Source organism: Heterodontus francisci, chromosome 15 (assembly GCF_036365525.1).
Source record: "Heterodontus francisci isolate sHetFra1 chromosome 15, sHetFra1.hap1, whole genome shotgun sequence".
Lineage (NCBI taxonomy): Eukaryota > Metazoa > Chordata > Chondrichthyes > Heterodontiformes > Heterodontidae > Heterodontus > Heterodontus francisci.
The window spans coordinates 62,332,565-62,350,996 of NC_090385.1; the positions used below are offsets into that span (position 1 = coordinate 62,332,565).

Genomic DNA, 18,432 nt, shown 5'->3' on the forward strand with positions numbered 1-18,432 from the left:
AAAAACTGCATATTGCTGATGATCCCTTTAAATAGTGCTGATTGGGGGGGGTGGGGGGGTGGTCCTTCATGCAGCTGAACTCTTTGTGTGTTTGAGAGGGCGTTAACCAGTATGGCAAGGACTAAAATGGCATCGCTGGCATTAAATGAACGTTAGACATGTATTCTGCATACTTCCGTTGCACACTCATAACACCCGCGCTAACACTCTCATCAAGATGGTGTTCGGCATGAGACACACCAGAAGTGAGCAGAAACAGCACAGATGTCATTTTGGTAATAAAATGGCAACCCCAGCACAAAACTATCAGTGCTTTAGAGCTGAGTTTTGCAGCCACAGTCTCCTTTGCAGAACTGTCTACTGGATACCAAAGAACAACTAGAGCAGAAATGAAGGTAGCTCTATTACAATGAGAAGGCCAACTAGGAGCAAAATTTATCAGTTCTAAAATGAGCCTGTCCTGAAGTGTCCCTTTAGTAACTGTGTTTGGAGTGCCCCTAATTTACATGAAATGTGAAACATCGATGACCTTATGACCTTTGTGCGCAGTCAGAATGCAGGCTCCTAGCACGCTAGGTGCTTCCTACTTGTATATCCAAGGGCTCATTGCATTGGGCGTGGACTAAGTTTGACAACAGGGGGAAGATCTTTGCCATTTCATTGTACAATATCAACGTACTGGAGTCTCAGAATATTCCGCACAGTGAATCACTCTACAAGTAATATAAAGAAATGTCCCAGCAGTTCTTCACTGCCAACATCCCACAAGTAGCACTGAGATGAATGACTAGTTAACCTGCTTTGTAGTGACATTCGTTGAGGGAGGGAAGAGTACTCCCTGCTCTTCTGCGAATCATGACATGGACGTTTGTAGATATTGGCCCCATTCAGAGTAAAGCTCAGATGTTATATTTCCGTATCTAATAACTTGTCAACAATTACTGCCTGGACCCACTCAACAAGATTGACCGTACTAATCAGTGTATTCAGGAGAAAAGAGACTACTGGGGAAAAAAAGGATATCTCACTTTCAACAACTCAACAAATCCTTCCCCTTCATAACTGCACATTGCATGCAGCAAACTGACACATTTCCTTCTCCCTTCCCATTATGAGAGGCCTAATGCCTGTTAAAGGATCACTCTGCCAAATTTGCCTGTCCTAAGTAGAGCAGGCATCGTGCTTGATCTGCTCAGGTTTTCCACGTGTGGGTGCAGCCTAACTAGCAGCCACCACCAAAGAGTTAAGCACATTTTAAAAAAAAATTCATGTGGAGCCAGGAGGAGCAGGACTACGTCCCTCAGCTATGTGACACTCTTGAAGGCTGCTGCCAGCTGCAATTGACCTCTTCTCCCTCTCCTCCCCCACTACCATTCCCAGCACTTACCTTAGAACCACTGCCAATGAGGCAAGCAGCCTGAAATTTGTTTTTAAATTGTTATGGCAGGCTCTTGCACCTTGCCGAAATTAATAAAATGCAGCCCAGGCTCAGACATATTTTTACCCCATTAACCCACATCCTCACTACAAATGCAAGAGAATTGATAGCCATGTGTCTTGTAGTAAAAGGTGCTTACATAAAGGGCTTCATCTGACTCCAGGACTCGTGCATAAATCTGGCAGATTCGTTTTTTCCTGAAAAAACAACGTTTTTTTTTTCATCCCAACGGAAATGTAGCTAAGGTTAACATTGAGGCACATAACACAGTCTCCTGCATGGCAACAGAATTTATGCTGCTTATTATACTGTAGTGTCACATGCTGTATCACACAGAAGTATTATGGATTAGTTGCAGATTAAGCTCCACTCACACTGCTCCAGTAACCACTCCCTTTATACAGAGCGTGGTGGGAGTATGGAACTTTTTGCCACATTGCGTGGTTGAAGCAGTTAAGGGAAGATTGATGCACACATGATTGAGAAAGGAACAGAGGGGTAGGGGCTGGGTAGGAAGTGGTAATTAGAGTGGGAGGACGCTCATGTGGAGTATAAACACTGGCCAAAAGGCCTGTTTCTGTGTTGTAGATTCTATATTACTTGTTGTAGGTTCAGCATGGGTTAGATACACACTATAGTTTTCTCTAACATCAAAATTTCAAAACCTGTGCGACATTTCCATTTCCTACATCTGCCATTCTAAATGTCTCTTTGGGCAAGACTGACAATTTAGTGACAATTTACACTGGACAATCTGTGTTGTTAACATATGTCAACGTGAACTGAGTTCAGTTTCGGCCAATAAAGAAAGGCGACTTTAACACAGCAATCCAGACTAGTTTTAAACTCATATTACATGGAAGAAAGGACATTTGGGTAGATCTTGACTTTGGGAGATAGTGTAAAATGAGTAAGAGTGAATCAGCAGTCTGCTTTTCATCACTACCAATTTTTATTTCTGTTGAGTTGGCTGAGTGACAGGAAATAGAGTAGTGGTGAATAATTGTTTTTTGGTCTGGAGGAAGGTTTATAGTGAGGTTCCCCTGGGGTCAATATTAGGACCACAGCTTTTCTTTATCTGTATAAATGATCTTGACTTGGGTGTCCCGGGCCCAATTTCAAAATTTGTGGATGACACAAAACTTGGAAGTATTGTGAACTGTGTGGACAGTAGTGATAGACTTCAAGAGGACATGGACAGGCTGGTGGAATGGATGGACAGATGGCAGATGAAATTTAATGCAGAGAAATGTGATGTGATACATTGTGGTAGGAAGAATGAAGTAAGGCAATATAAAATAAAGGATACAATTCTAAAAGTGGTGCAGGAGCAGATGGACCTGGGGATATATGTGCAAAAATCGTTGAAGGTGGCAGGGTAGGTTGAGAAAGTGGTTAATAAGGAATATGGGATCCTGGGCTTTATAGAAAGAGGCATAGCTTACAAAAGCAAGGAAGTTATGATGAACCTTTATAAAACACTGGTTCAGCCTCAGCTGGAGTATTGTGTCCAATTCTGGGCACCACATTTTAGGAAGGACATGAAGGCATTAGAAAGGGTGCAGAAAAGATTCATGAGAATGGTTCCAGGGATGAGGGATTTAATACGTGGATAGGTTGGAGAAGCTGGGGCTGTTCTCCTTAGAGAAGAGAAGGTTGTGAGGAGATTTGATAGAGGTGCTCAAAATCATGAGCAATCAAAATCTGTACAGAGTAGATAGGGAGAAATTGTTCCCATTGGGGAAGGGTTGAGAATCAGAGGACACCGAGTTAAGGTGAAAGGCAAAAGAACCAAAAGTGCCATGAGGAAAACCTTTTTTTTTTGCAATGAGTGGTTAGGATCTGGAATGGACTGCTAGAGGCTGTGGTGGAGACAGATTCAATCATGGCTTTCAACAGGGAATTGGATAATTATCTGCAGAGAACAAATTTGCAGGGCTACATGGAAAAGGCAGGGGACTGTGACTACCTTAGCTGCTCTTACTAGGAGCTGGCACAGACATGATGGGCTGAGTGGCCTCCTTCTGTACTGTAGCCATTCTACGGGCAGAGTTTTGACGGAGGCGGGTGGGCACAAAAATTCGCACTGCCGGCCGGGTGCTGGTTTGCTAGCACCATCCTGCTCCGGGCCATTTTCCTGGAGGCAGGATGGGGGTCAGCAGGGCTACCAGTCCGCAAGCAGAGGGTAGCCAATTAACGGGAATTAAAGGCCTATTAATACCTAGTGGTCGGGGTCTAGCCAGCTGCCTGGAGGTGCCCTCCCAACAGCAGACTCTGCTTCTCTCCCCACAGATGCTGCCAGACCTGCTGAGTATTTCCAGCACTTTCTGTTTTTATTTCAGATTTCCAGCATCTGCAGTATTTTGCTTTTATTGAGGGCCTTCCCCTCCACAATGGTGGCTCATTTTTAAATTTACATTTTTTAAAAGTCAGAGAAATGTCACCTCAAACTGGAGGTGCCCACTCTCTCTCTTACCTGAACTGCATGCTGCTGCTTCTTCAGTGCTGGAAGACCGCCTATTGGCCCTCTGGCCTCTAATTGGCCAGGCTGGTGGAAATCACTTGCAGGTGACTGTTCCCCAAGCAGTGCAGTGTCGGGACCCCCATTTGACCCTGACGTCAGGGTCTCGACCCAAAATCCTGCCCTATGATTCTGTGATTAACCTGAAGTTTTATGGGATAACTCTTCAACTTTGCACCCCAAGTAGGTGAACCCTATTCACACTATTATCTGGTAGGCCATTTCAATTCACCACTTCCTCATTCACAGAATTAGCTCTGCACTAGTGTGAAAACATAACCATTTCAAAATGGTAGCCATTTAGGGAAAGGATTAGAAGCACAGCCTGTTTACAGTTTCCCATATCTGACTCTGTGGGCTGGATTTTGTGGAGGAGGCCGGGCTCCCAGCACCAGGCCAAAATGGTGGGAAGAAACCCTGCCTCGACCTTTTCATGCCCCCCAGAGCAGGAGTTAAAATATCCCGCGCCGGGATCCGTGTCCCTTTAAAGATGGGGAGCCCGCCTCGAAGAGGTGCCAGTTAATCACAGAGCTGGCAACTCGGCAGTATCAGCAGTGCCACTGGGAGCAGTCACCACTGCCGGTACTGCAGAGGCCTTGGACCCAGGCCCAGCTCTGGAACCCTGGACCTCAGGTAAATGAAGCGGAGTCACTGGGGCCAGTCCATAAGGTCCCAGCCAGGGGATTTGGGGAGGTGGTCGTAATGTCTGGGGCAGGGGGGTCCTGGGAGGTGCGCTGTTTCCAGCCATGGCCCTCCGTGGACAGCAGATTGCCAAGGAGGAGGAAGTAACCCCCCCTCACCCCCACCAGCCTGCAGGGAGGACGCTTCATTTTACAAGCCTCCCTCCCGGAGTGTTGGAGGCACCGCCCCCACCACCGCCGCTGGTTAGATCACAGCGGTGCAGGAAGAGGCCCTTAAGTGGCTGTTAATAGGCCACTTGAGGGGGCCTCAATTGTCCTCTGGACTGGAAGGCAGTCATCGGCCTATCCCACCTCCGGCAACATCACTTGGCGATTGGGCAGCAACGGGTCCTCCGCCCCGGCCTCCCATCCCGCCTCAGTGGGGCCCATAAAATCCAGCCCTGTACGTGAGTTCTATTTAAATACAGGAGTCCTGCCGAAAGCACTGAGTGACGCTGAGGGCACAAGTTTAAGTCGATATTCCCCATGTTAAACACAGCAACGCTGCAGGAAAACTGTGAACGTACTCCCACTTATGCATGTCAGGTAGTTTTAAAAGCTATCATAGATAAGGTACACAGTATCAGCCAAACACCACAATACTCACCTCTCCGCTTTGGTGAGACTAAGTAAGAGTCGAGCCTTTCTCGCCAATATAAACCTAGAGAGAAATAACTACTCATTAATACGTTAGATATTCTGATTATCAGTAACCTAATAATCTAATTACTGCTCCCCGACATGTACGCCATCTGGGACTATCATATTTCAAGATTTGGGGAAAAAGCTGCATCTAACAGTTTGTTGAAAGGAAAGTGTATTCACACACATTTAAAAATAAAAGACAGAGACCAAAGTTGGTTAAAATTCTAATGGGCAAGATTTTGAAGTTGTTCCATACTCTGGCATTCTAGACAATAAATACAGCTGGCTATATTTTCTTTAGCACATGGCTTAGCACTCCAAATAGAATGAAAGAATTTCCATTCAATGGTTCTCAGCTGCTTAATGATGGGAAGGGTTGTAGGATGTGCAACAGGCTTCTCACTGACTCTGGGACTCATCCTGGTCACAGCTCAAGAGTCTATTAGACTTGCACTGATTCTGGGATTAAATAATACAGAGTTCACAGCTTACATGTGATTTTAATTAAAGGTTTGATCTAACAGCACAGCTGACTGAAGAGAACACTGAAATTGAAATATTTGAAGAAATGAAGCCTGAAAAAGAATCAAGAATGAGGAAAGGCCAATTGCCCATCAATCTTATCACTTCAGTGTGTCAGCCCACCTTGCCTAGTATGTAATTGTATTTTGAATGCCCTAATCAGAGAATCATAGCATGGTTAAAGCACAGAAGGAGGCCATTCTGCCTGCGTGTATGTGCCAGCTCTCTGCAAGAGCAACTCACCTAGTCCCACACCCAGCCTTTACCCCGTAGCCCTGCAATTTTCTTCTCTTCAGATAATTATCCAATTCTTTTTGAAAGCCTGGATTGACTCTGCCTCCAACACATTCTCAGGCAGTGCATTCCAGATCCAAACCAAAGTTTATTTCATACTGCTTCTGTGAAGCGCCTTAGGACATTTTACTACATTAAGGGTGGTAAATAATTGCAAGTAGTTGTGCTTGTTTACATCTTATTTATCCTGTATCATACTTTTTATGAAAGATTTAAGAATGTTTGCAGCTGCCAAGGAACTGCACTTGCTGTGAGAAAATATTGGGAAATTATGAGTAGTTTGCCAGATATGAGGACAATTTCATAAAAATATATCTTTTGTGTCCCAATGAAGTTCCCCATTGGCCTTCTTCTCTCGAGGCTGGAAAGATTTAGTGTCTCTAATCTTTCTTTATAACTCTACACTTATAACCGCTACACTTAGGATCACTTCTGTTGCTCTTCTCTGCAACCTGTCCAATGTATGTACGTTGAAAGTGAAAGGCACGACTCAACTACAAGAATTTTAGATAATAAGAAATGCTGGAACCAATCAGCAGGTCTGGCAGCATTTGTGGAAAGAGAAGCAGAGTTAACGTTTCGGGTCAGTGACCCTTCTTCAAGTTAGGTAGTGGACAGGGGAGTGTCTATGGATGTTATTTATATGGACTTCCAGAAGGTATTTGATAAAGTCCCACATAAGAGGCTGTTAACTAAGGTAGAAGCCCATGGAGTTGAGGGCAAATTATTGACATGGTTAGGAAGTTGGTTGAGTGGTAGGCGACAGAGAGTGGGGATAATGGGTAAGTACACCGATTGGCAGGATGTAACTAGTGGTGTCCCACAGGGATCTGTGTTGGAGTCTCAATTATTCACATTATTCATTAACGACTTGGATGATGGCATAGTAAGTCATATATCCAAATTTGCTGATGATACAAAGTTAGGCGGCATTGTAGACAGTCTAGATGATAGCATAAAATTGCAAAGAGATATTGACAGACTAGGTGAGTGGGCAAAACTGTGGCAGATGGATTTCAATGCGGGCAAGTGTGAGGTTATCCATTTTGGACCAAAAAAGGATAGAGCAGGGTACTGTCTAAATGGGAAGAGGTTAAATACAGTGGATGTCCAAAGAGACTTGGGGGTTCAGGTGCATAGATCTTTAAAATGCCACGAGCAAGTGCAGAAAATAATCAAAAAGGCTAATGGAATGCTAGCCTTTATATCTAGAGGATTGGAGTATAAAGACACAGAGGTTATGCTGCAGCTGTACAAAACCCTGATTAGACCCCACTTGGAGTACTGTGAGCAGTTCTGGGCACCACACCTTAGGAAGGGTATATTGGCCTTGGAGGGAGCGCAACGTAGATTTACAAGAATGATACCTGGACTACAGGGGTTAAGTTACGAGGAGAGATTACACAAATTAGGTCTGTTTTTGCTAGACTTTAGAAGGTTAAGGGGTGATCTGATTGAAGTCTTCAAGATATTAACAGGAAAAGACAGGCTAGATAAAGATAAACTATTTCCACTGGTTGGAGATTCTAAAACTAGGGGGCATAGTCCAAAAATTAGGACCAGACCGTTCAGGAGAGATGTTAGGAAGCATTTCTTCACGCAAAAGGTGGTAGAGGTTTGGAACTCTCTCCCACAAACAGCAGTTGAAGCTAGAACAGTTGTTAATTTTAAATATGAGATAGATAGATTTTTGTTCAGCAAGGATATTAAGGGATATGGGCCAAAGGCAGGTATATGGAGTTAGGCCGCAGATCAGCCATGATCTCATTGAATGGTGAGACAGGCTCGAGGGGTTGAATGGCCTACAGCTGTTCCTATCTTCCTATGTTCCTATATTCTTATGTTCCTTTTGAAGTGTGGCGACCAGAATTGAACACTACATTGCAAGTAAGGTCTGATCTGCCCATTATCAAAGTTCAGCGTAACCTCTGTAAACTTAAACTCCACTGCTCTGGCTACATATCCCAGCATTGTGTTTGCTCTTTAATTATTTCTCCATATTGTCTTGACATTGAAAGTGGTGAGTCTAATGTCATCTTACAAAGTCCCCCTGTGATAATTTTGATCATTTTAACATAATCTAAGATTTGTGTGGTGTGCATTTCTTCTGCTCTGTGAACTATACCCCATAATTGCAGGGTGGGAACCATCAGGCTTGGTGTCGTCCAGTGTCAGGGAGATAGGCGACTCCTCATCTTCAATCATCATGGTACCACAATAACCTGTCAGCAGAAAGATGCTTTATTGCAGAGCAGCAGGAAATGTTTGTGGACAGGGAACACATACCTGACAAATATTTCAATGCAATTGTTGACCTAGAATCATAAAATAGTATAACACAGAAGGAGACCTTTTTTTATTCATTCTTGGGATGTGAGCATCACTGGCAAGGCCAGCATTTATTGCCCATCCCTTATTGCTCTTGAAAAGATGGTGATGAACTGCCACAGTTTATGTGATGTAGGTGCTTTTTTCTATAGTAGTTTCATACAACTGAGTGGCTTGCTATGCTATTTCAGAGAGTAGTTAGGAGTCAACCACATTACTATGGATCTAAAGTTACATGTAGGTCAGACCAGGTAGGATGGCAGATTTCCTCCCCTGAAGGTCGTTAGTGAACCAGATGGGGTTTTAATGACAATCTGGTGGTTTCATGATCATTATTAATGAAACTCGAATTTTATTCCAGTTTTATTAAATAATTGAACTTAAATCCTCCAGCTGACATGGTGGGATTTGAACTCATGTCTCCAAAATATTAATCCAGGCCTTGGGATTAGTAGTCTAGTAACTTTACCACTATGCTACTGTGCCCCAACAACCCATTGAGTCTGCACTGGCTCTTTCAAAGATCGATCCAGTTAGTCTCACCCCTTCATTCTTTCCCCATAGCCCTGGAATTATTTTCTTCTTCAAGTATTTATCCAATTCCCTTTTGAAGTCTACCATTGTATCTATATCCACCTTCCTATCAGGCAGTGTATTCCGAATCCTAACCACTCCTTGCATAAAAAGGTTTTCCAAATGTCACCTTTGGTCTTTTGCCAATCACCTTAAATCTGTGCCATTTGGTAATCAATATAGAAAACAGCACCAATATAGAACATATCACTTCAGAGAGCTGTACTGAAAAAAAACAAACTAAACATGAATACTAAAGTTATACCATTAACCAATATTGCAATGATTATTGGAGCAGCAATGATTGCCCCCAAAAAGAGTACCTTTCTCCCAGAACTGTTCACTTTCCTTTAGCCAAAAGGGTAAAAAGGCAGTCTTCTCCTAAGCATCTACCAATATAGTAGAGTCACTGACCATAAAGAGATTGATGCGAGAGTGATCTACCACGACAATACGTTTTTCGGTACCACTCCCATTACCCAGAAATTTCATGTTTGTTATGTGAGATTGTTAAGAGCACAGCCATTCCCCACTACTCTGGAAGGTAGTACAAATGGTATATGTTGAGATCTCAAATCCATACTCTGCAATGTGGAGCTGGGCCAACCAGAATGGGAAGACCTCAAATCTAAACTCTAGAATGAGCTGAGTTACCTGATTTTAGCCAGAGTATCAATGGGGAAGCTACAATTTCCAGTGGTGTCCCTGAATTAAGGAGGAGAAAAAACATCAGCCAGGATCTTGCCCCTGATTGCTATCCAGTAGCTCCTGCTTGAAACTGGCATACAGCTAGATGTTAATAAGGAGAGGATCATCCCAACTGTGATTCCTCCTGTAAGTAAATAACTTACTTACTCTATCTGGGCACATACAATAAAAATAGTAACAGGCGAGGTAAGGGGAAGTGGGTGTGACATAGACCTATTCAGCAGTACCACAGTATGCATCAAATGTCTCAGGAATGATAGAGGTGGAATATTGAAATTAAGGAGGCTTGATTTTTTTTTATTTATTCGTGGGATGTGGGCATCACTGGCCAGACCAACATTTATTGCCCAGCCCTAATTGCCCTTGAGAAGATGGTGGTGAGCTGCTTTCTTGAACTGCTGCAGTCCATGTGGGGTAGGTACAGCACCCACTGTGCTATTAGGAATGGAGTTCCAGGATTTTGACCCAGCGACAGTGAAGGAACGGTGATATAGTTCCAAGTCAAGATGGTGTGTGGCTTGGAGGGGAACTTGCAGGTGGTGGTGTTCCCATGCAGCTGCTGCCCTTGTCATTCTAGGTGCTAGAAGTCGCAGGTTTGGAAGGTGCTGTCTAAGGAGCCTTGGTGTGTTGCTGCAGTGCATCTTGTAGATGGTACACACTGCTGCCACTGTGTCGGTGGTAGAGGGAGTGAATGTTTGTGGATGGGGGGCCAATCAAGCGGGCTCCTTTTTCCTGGATGGTGTCGAACTTCTTGAGTGTTGGAGCTGCACCCATCCAGGCAAGTGGAGAGTATTCCATCACACTACTGACTTGTGCCTTGTAGATGGTGGACAGGCTTTGGGGAGTCAGGCTTACAATGGCTGGTGATTAGCTTCCATAAGTTCAGCACTTCAGTGTGACTAACAAGACCAAACCAACAATTCCACCACAAATATAAAAATACTCAAAACATACACACATGCTGGATTGCCACGCCTTACCACCTGTCCTTTCTACAAAGCCACAACCAAACAACCACTGGCCACAGTACTGGTAAAAGCAGGAAAATGTCACATCAGTTAGACTGGTACAAACACAACAACCATACCATGCTTGTGGCCTCTTTTACAGAGTACCCAGTAGGTGGCACTATAAGGCAACCAATCCCACATCAAGTGGAGTTTGGTGAAGATGAGAACACCAGAATTTTAATTATAACTCTGCAAGGATCGAAATGACATTGGAACTTTTGGACAGTTAGTATTGCCTCTGCCTGTGGTGTTACCCATTCTCTGTCCAGTACGCCATTTTTTGGCCAGGACCCCACCTGAGCAGTAATAGCTTACCCATGTTATGTCAAATAGAGATGAAACAGGTGCTGTTGCCATTCATTTCTGATTGCAAAAAATTGTCGAAATGTTAAGTGCTTAAAAATGCCATTAGTTAGCATATTGTTCAGTCCATTTGTTTTGTAAAATAACACTTCTTAAAAACAGTTGAAGTAATTTGCTCGGCAGGATGAAATTCCAGTCATTTGAGGTCATGGCAGTCAGGTGTGAAGGGAACTTCCATTTAGTAAAAGTACTTATGGATCATATACATCACTGTTGCTGCCTGCCCTCGTCTTGTCCTCGAGCAGTGCTTTTCACATCAGATGTTAAAATGGTGATGTATTGCCACTAAAAATATTAGAATATTCAAGTAGGTTTTTAGTACTGGAAACAGGGAATAGTCAATGTGCAAGCAATGACTACTTTCTGTCTGCTATGTATCTGTTGCATATTAAATTGAAACCTCATCTCTTTGCTCAGGTGAATGCAAAACATCCCAAAGCTGTATTCAAGGAAAAGTGGAGTTTTCCCAGTGTACTGGTCAACATTCCACCTTCATTCTACAGTACCAAAAACAGATTGTCTGGTTAACTATTCAATTGCTATTTGTAATATCAATGACTACACTTCCAAAGTAATCCATTCGCTGTAAATCGTTGGGATATCCCATGGATGCGAAAGCACTACATAAATTTGAGTTCTCTTTTTAATTTCAGAATGTGCTTTGTTTATGGACTCCCTCAGTCTCTGATCAATGTGCATCTTTCAACAGATACAGACCTTTCTCCCTCCAGAAAGGCCGGCTGTAGTAAACCATACACTTAATGATGGATCCCATTGGCACACGCTGGATCAACTGGTTTCGCAATGGAGGCAGTGGAGGCCTGTAGTGAATTTGCTGAGTGAGGGCTGGTGGAATAGCACTGATGACATAATCTGCCTAGAAAAAGCACAAAAGAAATTAATCAGAACATATTAACAACCAACAGAGAAAGACTGGAGAGAATGCCAAAGAATAATTGATGAAATATTGCACAAGGAAAATATATTTTCAAATGATGGATGAAAAAGAAGTAAAGTTATAGCGAGGTTAACTGTATTCTTGATGTACTCACGTGCAGATGTATGAAGGAAATAATGAAGGGTGTACTTGTGCAATTGCCTGGATAAGTATGATCCCAGTCTGGGAGCCGACTTGTACAATCCTACAACTGCACCTCACTGGTCCAAAAAACTATATGGCCAAGCCAAGGTGTCCAAAATGGTACAGGTGCAGAATTTCTTGTAATGCTAGTAATGTCATTGTATTTGAACACTAAGGTGCTATTTCTCTAATGGGCCTCGATAGTGTGTTGATGGAGCTGCACTTCACCAATGACAACAGCTTGCATTAATATTTTACCTGTAACAAATATTCCAAGATGCTTTGCAGATAGACATTTGGCAAATAGATGCGGAGGTAGAAAAGAATAGCTTATGAAGCGTGATCAAAAACTTGGTTGAAAAGCTGAGTTTTGAAGAGGTTTTTTAAAAGAGCTGAGAGAACTGGAAAGGCAGAAGAGTTTATAGAGGGAATTCCAGAAAGTAGGATCCAGATATCTTAATCTTTTGTTGTCAATGATGAGACAAAGGGAGTGGGTGCAATATAGACCAGAGTGAGAGAAAAAGAGAGTTCAGGGGAGGTATAGAGTTGGTGTAGATTGCAGAGATAGGGCGATGCAAGACTATGGAGGGATTTAACAAAGACGTGGGCTTTACACTTGAGCCAATGTAGGCCTGCAAAGACTGAAGTGAAAGTTATGCAGGACTTAGCATGGGATAGGACAGGGTTGTCCAACATACGGCCCCGCCAAAAGTTTGCAACCAGCCTGTGGATGTAAACTGTACCCGAGCCGTTCCTCATCCTCACTAATGGTCCGTAACTGGAGATGGGAAATTTTCCATTGTGAGGCCAGCTTTTAAACTGTTGCTCTATCAATTTCACAGCTGACAGCTGCTGACATCAGGAACAGGCATTTTTCAACAGATCATTTTTAACAAAAAGTCAGAACCCGCTGGAAAACCCCAAGTCTGTTGGAAAACGGTTGTTCCCGATGTCAGCAGCTGTCAGCTGTGAAACTAACAGCGATCTTTTTTAAAAGAACTGACCAACCATTGGCTGAATGTTCCACTCTCTGCAACTGTGTGAGAGAGTGAGAGAGAGAGGAGAGAGGGAGACAGAGAAAGGGGGGGGAGAGGGAGACAGACAGACAGAAAGGGGGAGAGAGAGAGAGAGACAGAGAGGGGAGAGAAACGGGGAGACAGAGTCATAGGCCTGAATCTTACGCCACCCCTGTGAGCCGGATGGTGGAGGCGGTTAGCGTAAAATTGAGTGGGAGGCTCCAGGCTTCCCGGCCTGCTCCCGCCTTCACCCCACTTTACATGGGCTGTGCATGGTTGGGGGGGGGGGTGGGTGGTGGAGGGCGAGAAATGGGCCATTCGCCCCAGGCCAATCAAGGCCCTTAAGTGGTCACTTAATGGTCACCTAAGGGCCTTCGCCCGCCTCCACGAGTATTTTACCCATGGCAAGCGGGCATCCGATAGACGTGAAAGGCCACCCAGTGATACCTGGCGGCCTCTCAGTGCACCTGGGGAGGGAGGGGAGGGAGGGCCCGGACAATCGGGCACAGGGTGCCCGACTGAGGGCCGCCCCCACTTCCCCAACCACTCCCAGGACCCGAGATGCCCCCCCCCTCCCCTTCCCATCAGGCGACCACCCTTGCCTTGCCAAGCCACGACCGATGTGCCTGGCGAGGCAAACCTTACTCACCTTGTTCCTGGCTCCATGTCCTTGGCCAGGCTGCAGTCCCAGAAGTGTCCACCGCTCCCAGTGATGCTGCTGGGACTAAGAGCTGCTGGCCCGATGATTGGCCGGCAGCTCAATGAGACGGGACTTCCTCCCTCAAGCAGGTGGAAGTCCCGCCTCTGAACAGTTAAAGCCCGGGGACCCATAAAATGCGGGTCAGATCTCCGGGCTGGGCGGATGCAGGTTCGTCACCGATTTTTATGTCGGTGGCCAGCTCCTGTCCACCCGGCGTAAAAACCAGCCCATAGAGTCATTTACTAATGGCACAGAAGAAGACCATTTTGCCCATCAAGTCCATGCTGACTCTCCACGGAGCTATGCAGTCAGTCCCGTTCCCTAGTATGAATCCCGTACCCCTGCAGGTCTACTTCTCTCAGGTGGTCATCCAACTTCCTCTTGAAGTCACTGATTGTCTCCACTTCCACCACCCTTGTGGGCAGCGAGTTCCAGGTCATTACCACCCACTACATTAAAAAGTGCTTCCTCATATTCCCTCTGCATCTTTTGCACAAAACTTTCAATCTGTATCCTCTAGTCCTAGAAGTGGTGCGGGGGGGGGGGGGGTGGTGCGGGTGTGGGGAGAGAGAGAACAAGACACACGCACAAAGGGCGCGGGGAGAGCGGGGAGAGAGATCAAGGTCTCTCCTGAAAGGTGGACATCCATCCAGAATACTCTGCATCACTACATCAAGTGTGCGGGCAGAGACTGACTACTCATTAAAGCAAAAACAATGCCAGGTATGTCACAAAATCAGTTTTCAATATAGTGACGAGGAAGTAAGTCAATAAATTAGTCTTCTCATTGAAAGCTTCTTCACAAAAATGTACATTTTTTCTTGTTTTTATTAGTAAGATAAATTTTTAATGCCTTTATCTTTCAAAATGTGCTCACCGGCCCCCTGGGCTGAGCAAAAATTGTAATGTGGCCCTTTGCCTGAAAATGTTGGACAACCCTGGGATAGGATATGGATAGCAGAACTTTAGACCAGTTGGACTTCGTAGAGGGTAAAGGATGGGAGGCCAGGAAGTTGAGTAGTCAAGTCTAGAGATGACTAAGGCATGCATAAGGTTTTCAGTAGTGGAGGGGATAAGGTAGAGTGGAGCGGGCAATGTTGTGGAGGCAGAAGGAAGCAGTTTTTGCGATGGAGAGAATATGGGGTCTGAAGTTCAGCTTCAGGGTCAAATAGGACTTTGAGACTACAAGCACTTTGGTTCAACCTGAGAGTGACCAGGAAAGGGAATACAATCAGTGGTGAGGGAGCAGAGCTTGTGATGGGTGCTGAAGACAATGACTTTGGTTTTCTAAATGTTGTAATTACTATAAAATGCTTGATGGGCAGTGATTTCCAGTCTCAGAATGCTCAAGTCTTAGACTCTTTCCATTCCCTGCCTCATTCACTTTCAATCTTTCCCTTACTTTCACTGTCCTTCTTAAAAAAATCTCATGGTCAGGAACTTTCATAAAATCACTTTATATCCTTTTGTTTAATTATGTTGATTGTTTTTCACATTTTTTTATTGAGGTTACTGGGTAGCTTGGTACACCAGGATTGGTACACTATCGTTTCACCTCAAGAATCTGAGTTTCCGATAAACCATTGAAACTTTTCTATGTCAGCTAGCTGTGAAATGAGTTGTTGGAAAATCTCAATTTATTTCTTAATGAGTGTAAACGCACAACACAAAACTGCTCTTCATTTGGCACTGACACCATTTAACTCAGAGAGATGACAAGATCACTCATAAGGAAAGTAATGTTTTTCTGAAGTGGGGGCCAAGGCTGTTAGTTAGATATTTAGTGTACGATGTTGATACTTATTCCCAAGTTGAGAGAAAGTGTTACTTACAATCTCGTAATTTGATTAAAAAATTATAACGTTAAAAAGCCAAGTATTCATATATGGCTCATCAGCACATTTCTCAAAAAATCTCAAATGTTTTACATACAATATGTTACTTGTTATGTAGGCAAATACAACAGCCATTTTCATATAGCAAGAGTCCACAAAGTAGTGTGATGAATGACCAGTTAATAATATTTGGCAATATGAGTTAATGGAAGAATGTTGGTCTGGAAACTGGGAAACTTCCCTATTCTCTTTTGAATAGATCTGGACCTGAACTACTAGAAAGAAGAATTGGTTTAAGAGCTCATTGAAAGATGGAATGTCACTATTTGAATGATTTTTTTAAATTAAGGAGATGGACAAATCCTGACTTTATTAAAACAACCACAGCTAGCATGTTGAGTGTGACATTAGTATGTTTTACAATATGAACAAAGGATACTGGGCTGAATAGACACAGCTGACATTGTATAGTATAGAACTCATATGTAACCATACATTCACACACCTCATATTCCTCTCCATGCAGTGTCTCCACATGGATGGTCCCCTCAATTTGTTCCACTCTCACCACTGGCCTGTTCAGCTTCACACTATCTTTCATTCGCTCAGCTAAACGTTCACTGATTTGTCCCGAGCCACCAATAAACTTCCTTTCCTGATGAAATGAAAGGTTAAGCTCAATATGTTCCATCTTCAAAGAAGAATCAAGGTGAAAGGAATAGCATTAAATACAAACGGATAAGATATGGCAACATTCAGAGTCTGGGACAGAGAACAGGAGAAACATTTTTTACATAGAGGATCGTGAGGCTGTGGAATACACTAATGGAGTTACTGATTGACACAGTGACCATGTCAACATTGAAAAATAGTTAAATATGTGGTTGAGAGGAAAGATGATAAAAGAATAGAAACAGGTTGGATAGATGGGATTAGGACTACTCCTTTCTCAAATGATAAATAACCAAAAGGCCAAAAGTCCTGTTCCCATGCTATAATCCTTTGTAATTCTATGCAAAAGGAGGCCAGGATGCAGTGATACACAGTCATATCCAAAGCATTGAGGCAATATATCATGCTGGGTCGACCTTGACTATGAATGGTCGTGTAAAACAGGCGATAACAAATCAGCAGTCCGTTCTACATCTCACCCGATTTTATTCCCATTGACTTCAATTGGCACTCGCTGTTAACTGTTTTACACTATTGCACAAAGTCGAGATCTACCCCTCTATGTGTAAGTGAGCCATGTAACAGCCAATATCTCAGCAACTCAACCACTGTTTCCTGACTTTCTTGACTAAGTTCTTGTAATATAAGTATTGTTACTCTGTAATGTCAGTGTCAATAGTCTAGAAATTACTGTTGGTGACACTAGTAATCAAACATTTAAATGTCTTCATATAACATTTCTCTGACTGCTATTATAAGACAGACATTAATTCATTTATCTTAAACCAGAATGTTATGTGTTAATTATTTGTATGATATCATCAATAGTAATTACCAGACAAATGTTTCATTTTGGCTTGAATTTGTAACATAGGCTGCTTTCATACATCACAAGCTTAGTATCAGTGCAAAGTCAAACCCGCTTTGCAAAGTTGCAATAAGTTGAGTGTAAATCAGGTATGAATTCTTGAATGGACTCTAAAGTGATGCAGAGTTATAAAGTGATTGCATTTTTATTCAATTTTGGAAAAGAATTTAACAGTTATAACCTAAAAATTGTCACAATTCAATCTTAAAAGTAGTCATTAACACCCTATTGGATTGAAGGTATCAATGCAACATAAAAATAATTAAATGAATCTGACTGCATTTTCTGGGCCAGGCTAATTGTCTTAAGTGACAGTCTGAACTGTAAAAGTTAAACATCAGGCTTTCAAACCTGGCCTCCATTGGTGGTAGAAAATATCCGCCTTGTCCCTCCGCACTGTCTCACATACCACAGAAACCAAAGAGCAGAGACCTCATGAGGCTCTGAAGTGACATTCACGTTGACAAAGAGCGTTGCAAATTCTCTCGCCGCACTGTAGGAAAATGTATAGGGTAAGGGTACTGGTCAAAGCACACAATAATCTTACACTCCACTACTTGCTTTATCCCATTTTAAACAGGACCAAATGGTTGGCAGAATTAAAAGAAGGAATTCAAAGAAAGTAAATTCCCTCTTTTTTAATTTTTATCAACAGTTTCACCTATTAAAAACTCCTAAATCTTCAGAGAAGACCATTATTATAACTCCAGACCTAGAGCCTTGGCATTTCATCTCAAGTGGGAGGTCCTAATTCCAGTTTAGCATGTGTTTTAAAGGAATATGGATTGGTGTCTTTTTCCTTTCTGGAGACTGATCAGGATACCTAATCTGAGAATAATACAATCAAATAGTTTTAAAGAAGCATTACTAGATTAGTTCCTGGATTGAGAGGATTGTCCTATGATGTGGGGCTGAGGAAATTCTATACTCTCTGGAGTTTAGAAAAATGAGAGGTGATGTAATTGCAACAAGATTCTGAATGGGCTTAACAGAGTGGACACTGAGAGTTTGTTTCCCCTGGCTAGGGAATCTAGAACATAGAGACACAGCCTCAGGATTAAGGGAAGATTATATAGGACTGAGATGAGGAGAAATTTCTTCACTCAGAGGGTTGTGGATCTTTGGAATTCTCTACCCAGCAGTTTATAGATGCTCCAACGTTGAGTATACGCAAGGCT

At 43.2% G+C, this 18,432-nt stretch overlaps 1 protein-coding gene across 1 annotated transcript in view; it reads right to left on the reverse strand.

The window, feature by feature from the left end:
* The window catches only part of LOC137377915 (amine oxidase [flavin-containing]-like), a 67,315-nt gene that overhangs the window by 11,114 nt on the left and 37,769 nt on the right, over nucleotides 1–18,432 (reverse strand). The window contains exons 6-11 of the mRNA XM_068047988.1: nucleotides 17,606–17,747; nucleotides 16,220–16,369; nucleotides 11,800–11,959; nucleotides 8,226–8,322; nucleotides 5,247–5,300; nucleotides 1,578–1,635 (exon numbers count right to left, since the gene is read on the reverse strand). Of these exons, the coding sequence (XP_067904089.1) occupies nucleotides 1,578–1,635; nucleotides 5,247–5,300; nucleotides 8,226–8,322; nucleotides 11,800–11,959; nucleotides 16,220–16,369; nucleotides 17,606–17,747 (661 nt within the window). The remainder of the gene's footprint in view (nucleotides 1–1,577; nucleotides 1,636–5,246; nucleotides 5,301–8,225; nucleotides 8,323–11,799; nucleotides 11,960–16,219; nucleotides 16,370–17,605; nucleotides 17,748–18,432) is intronic.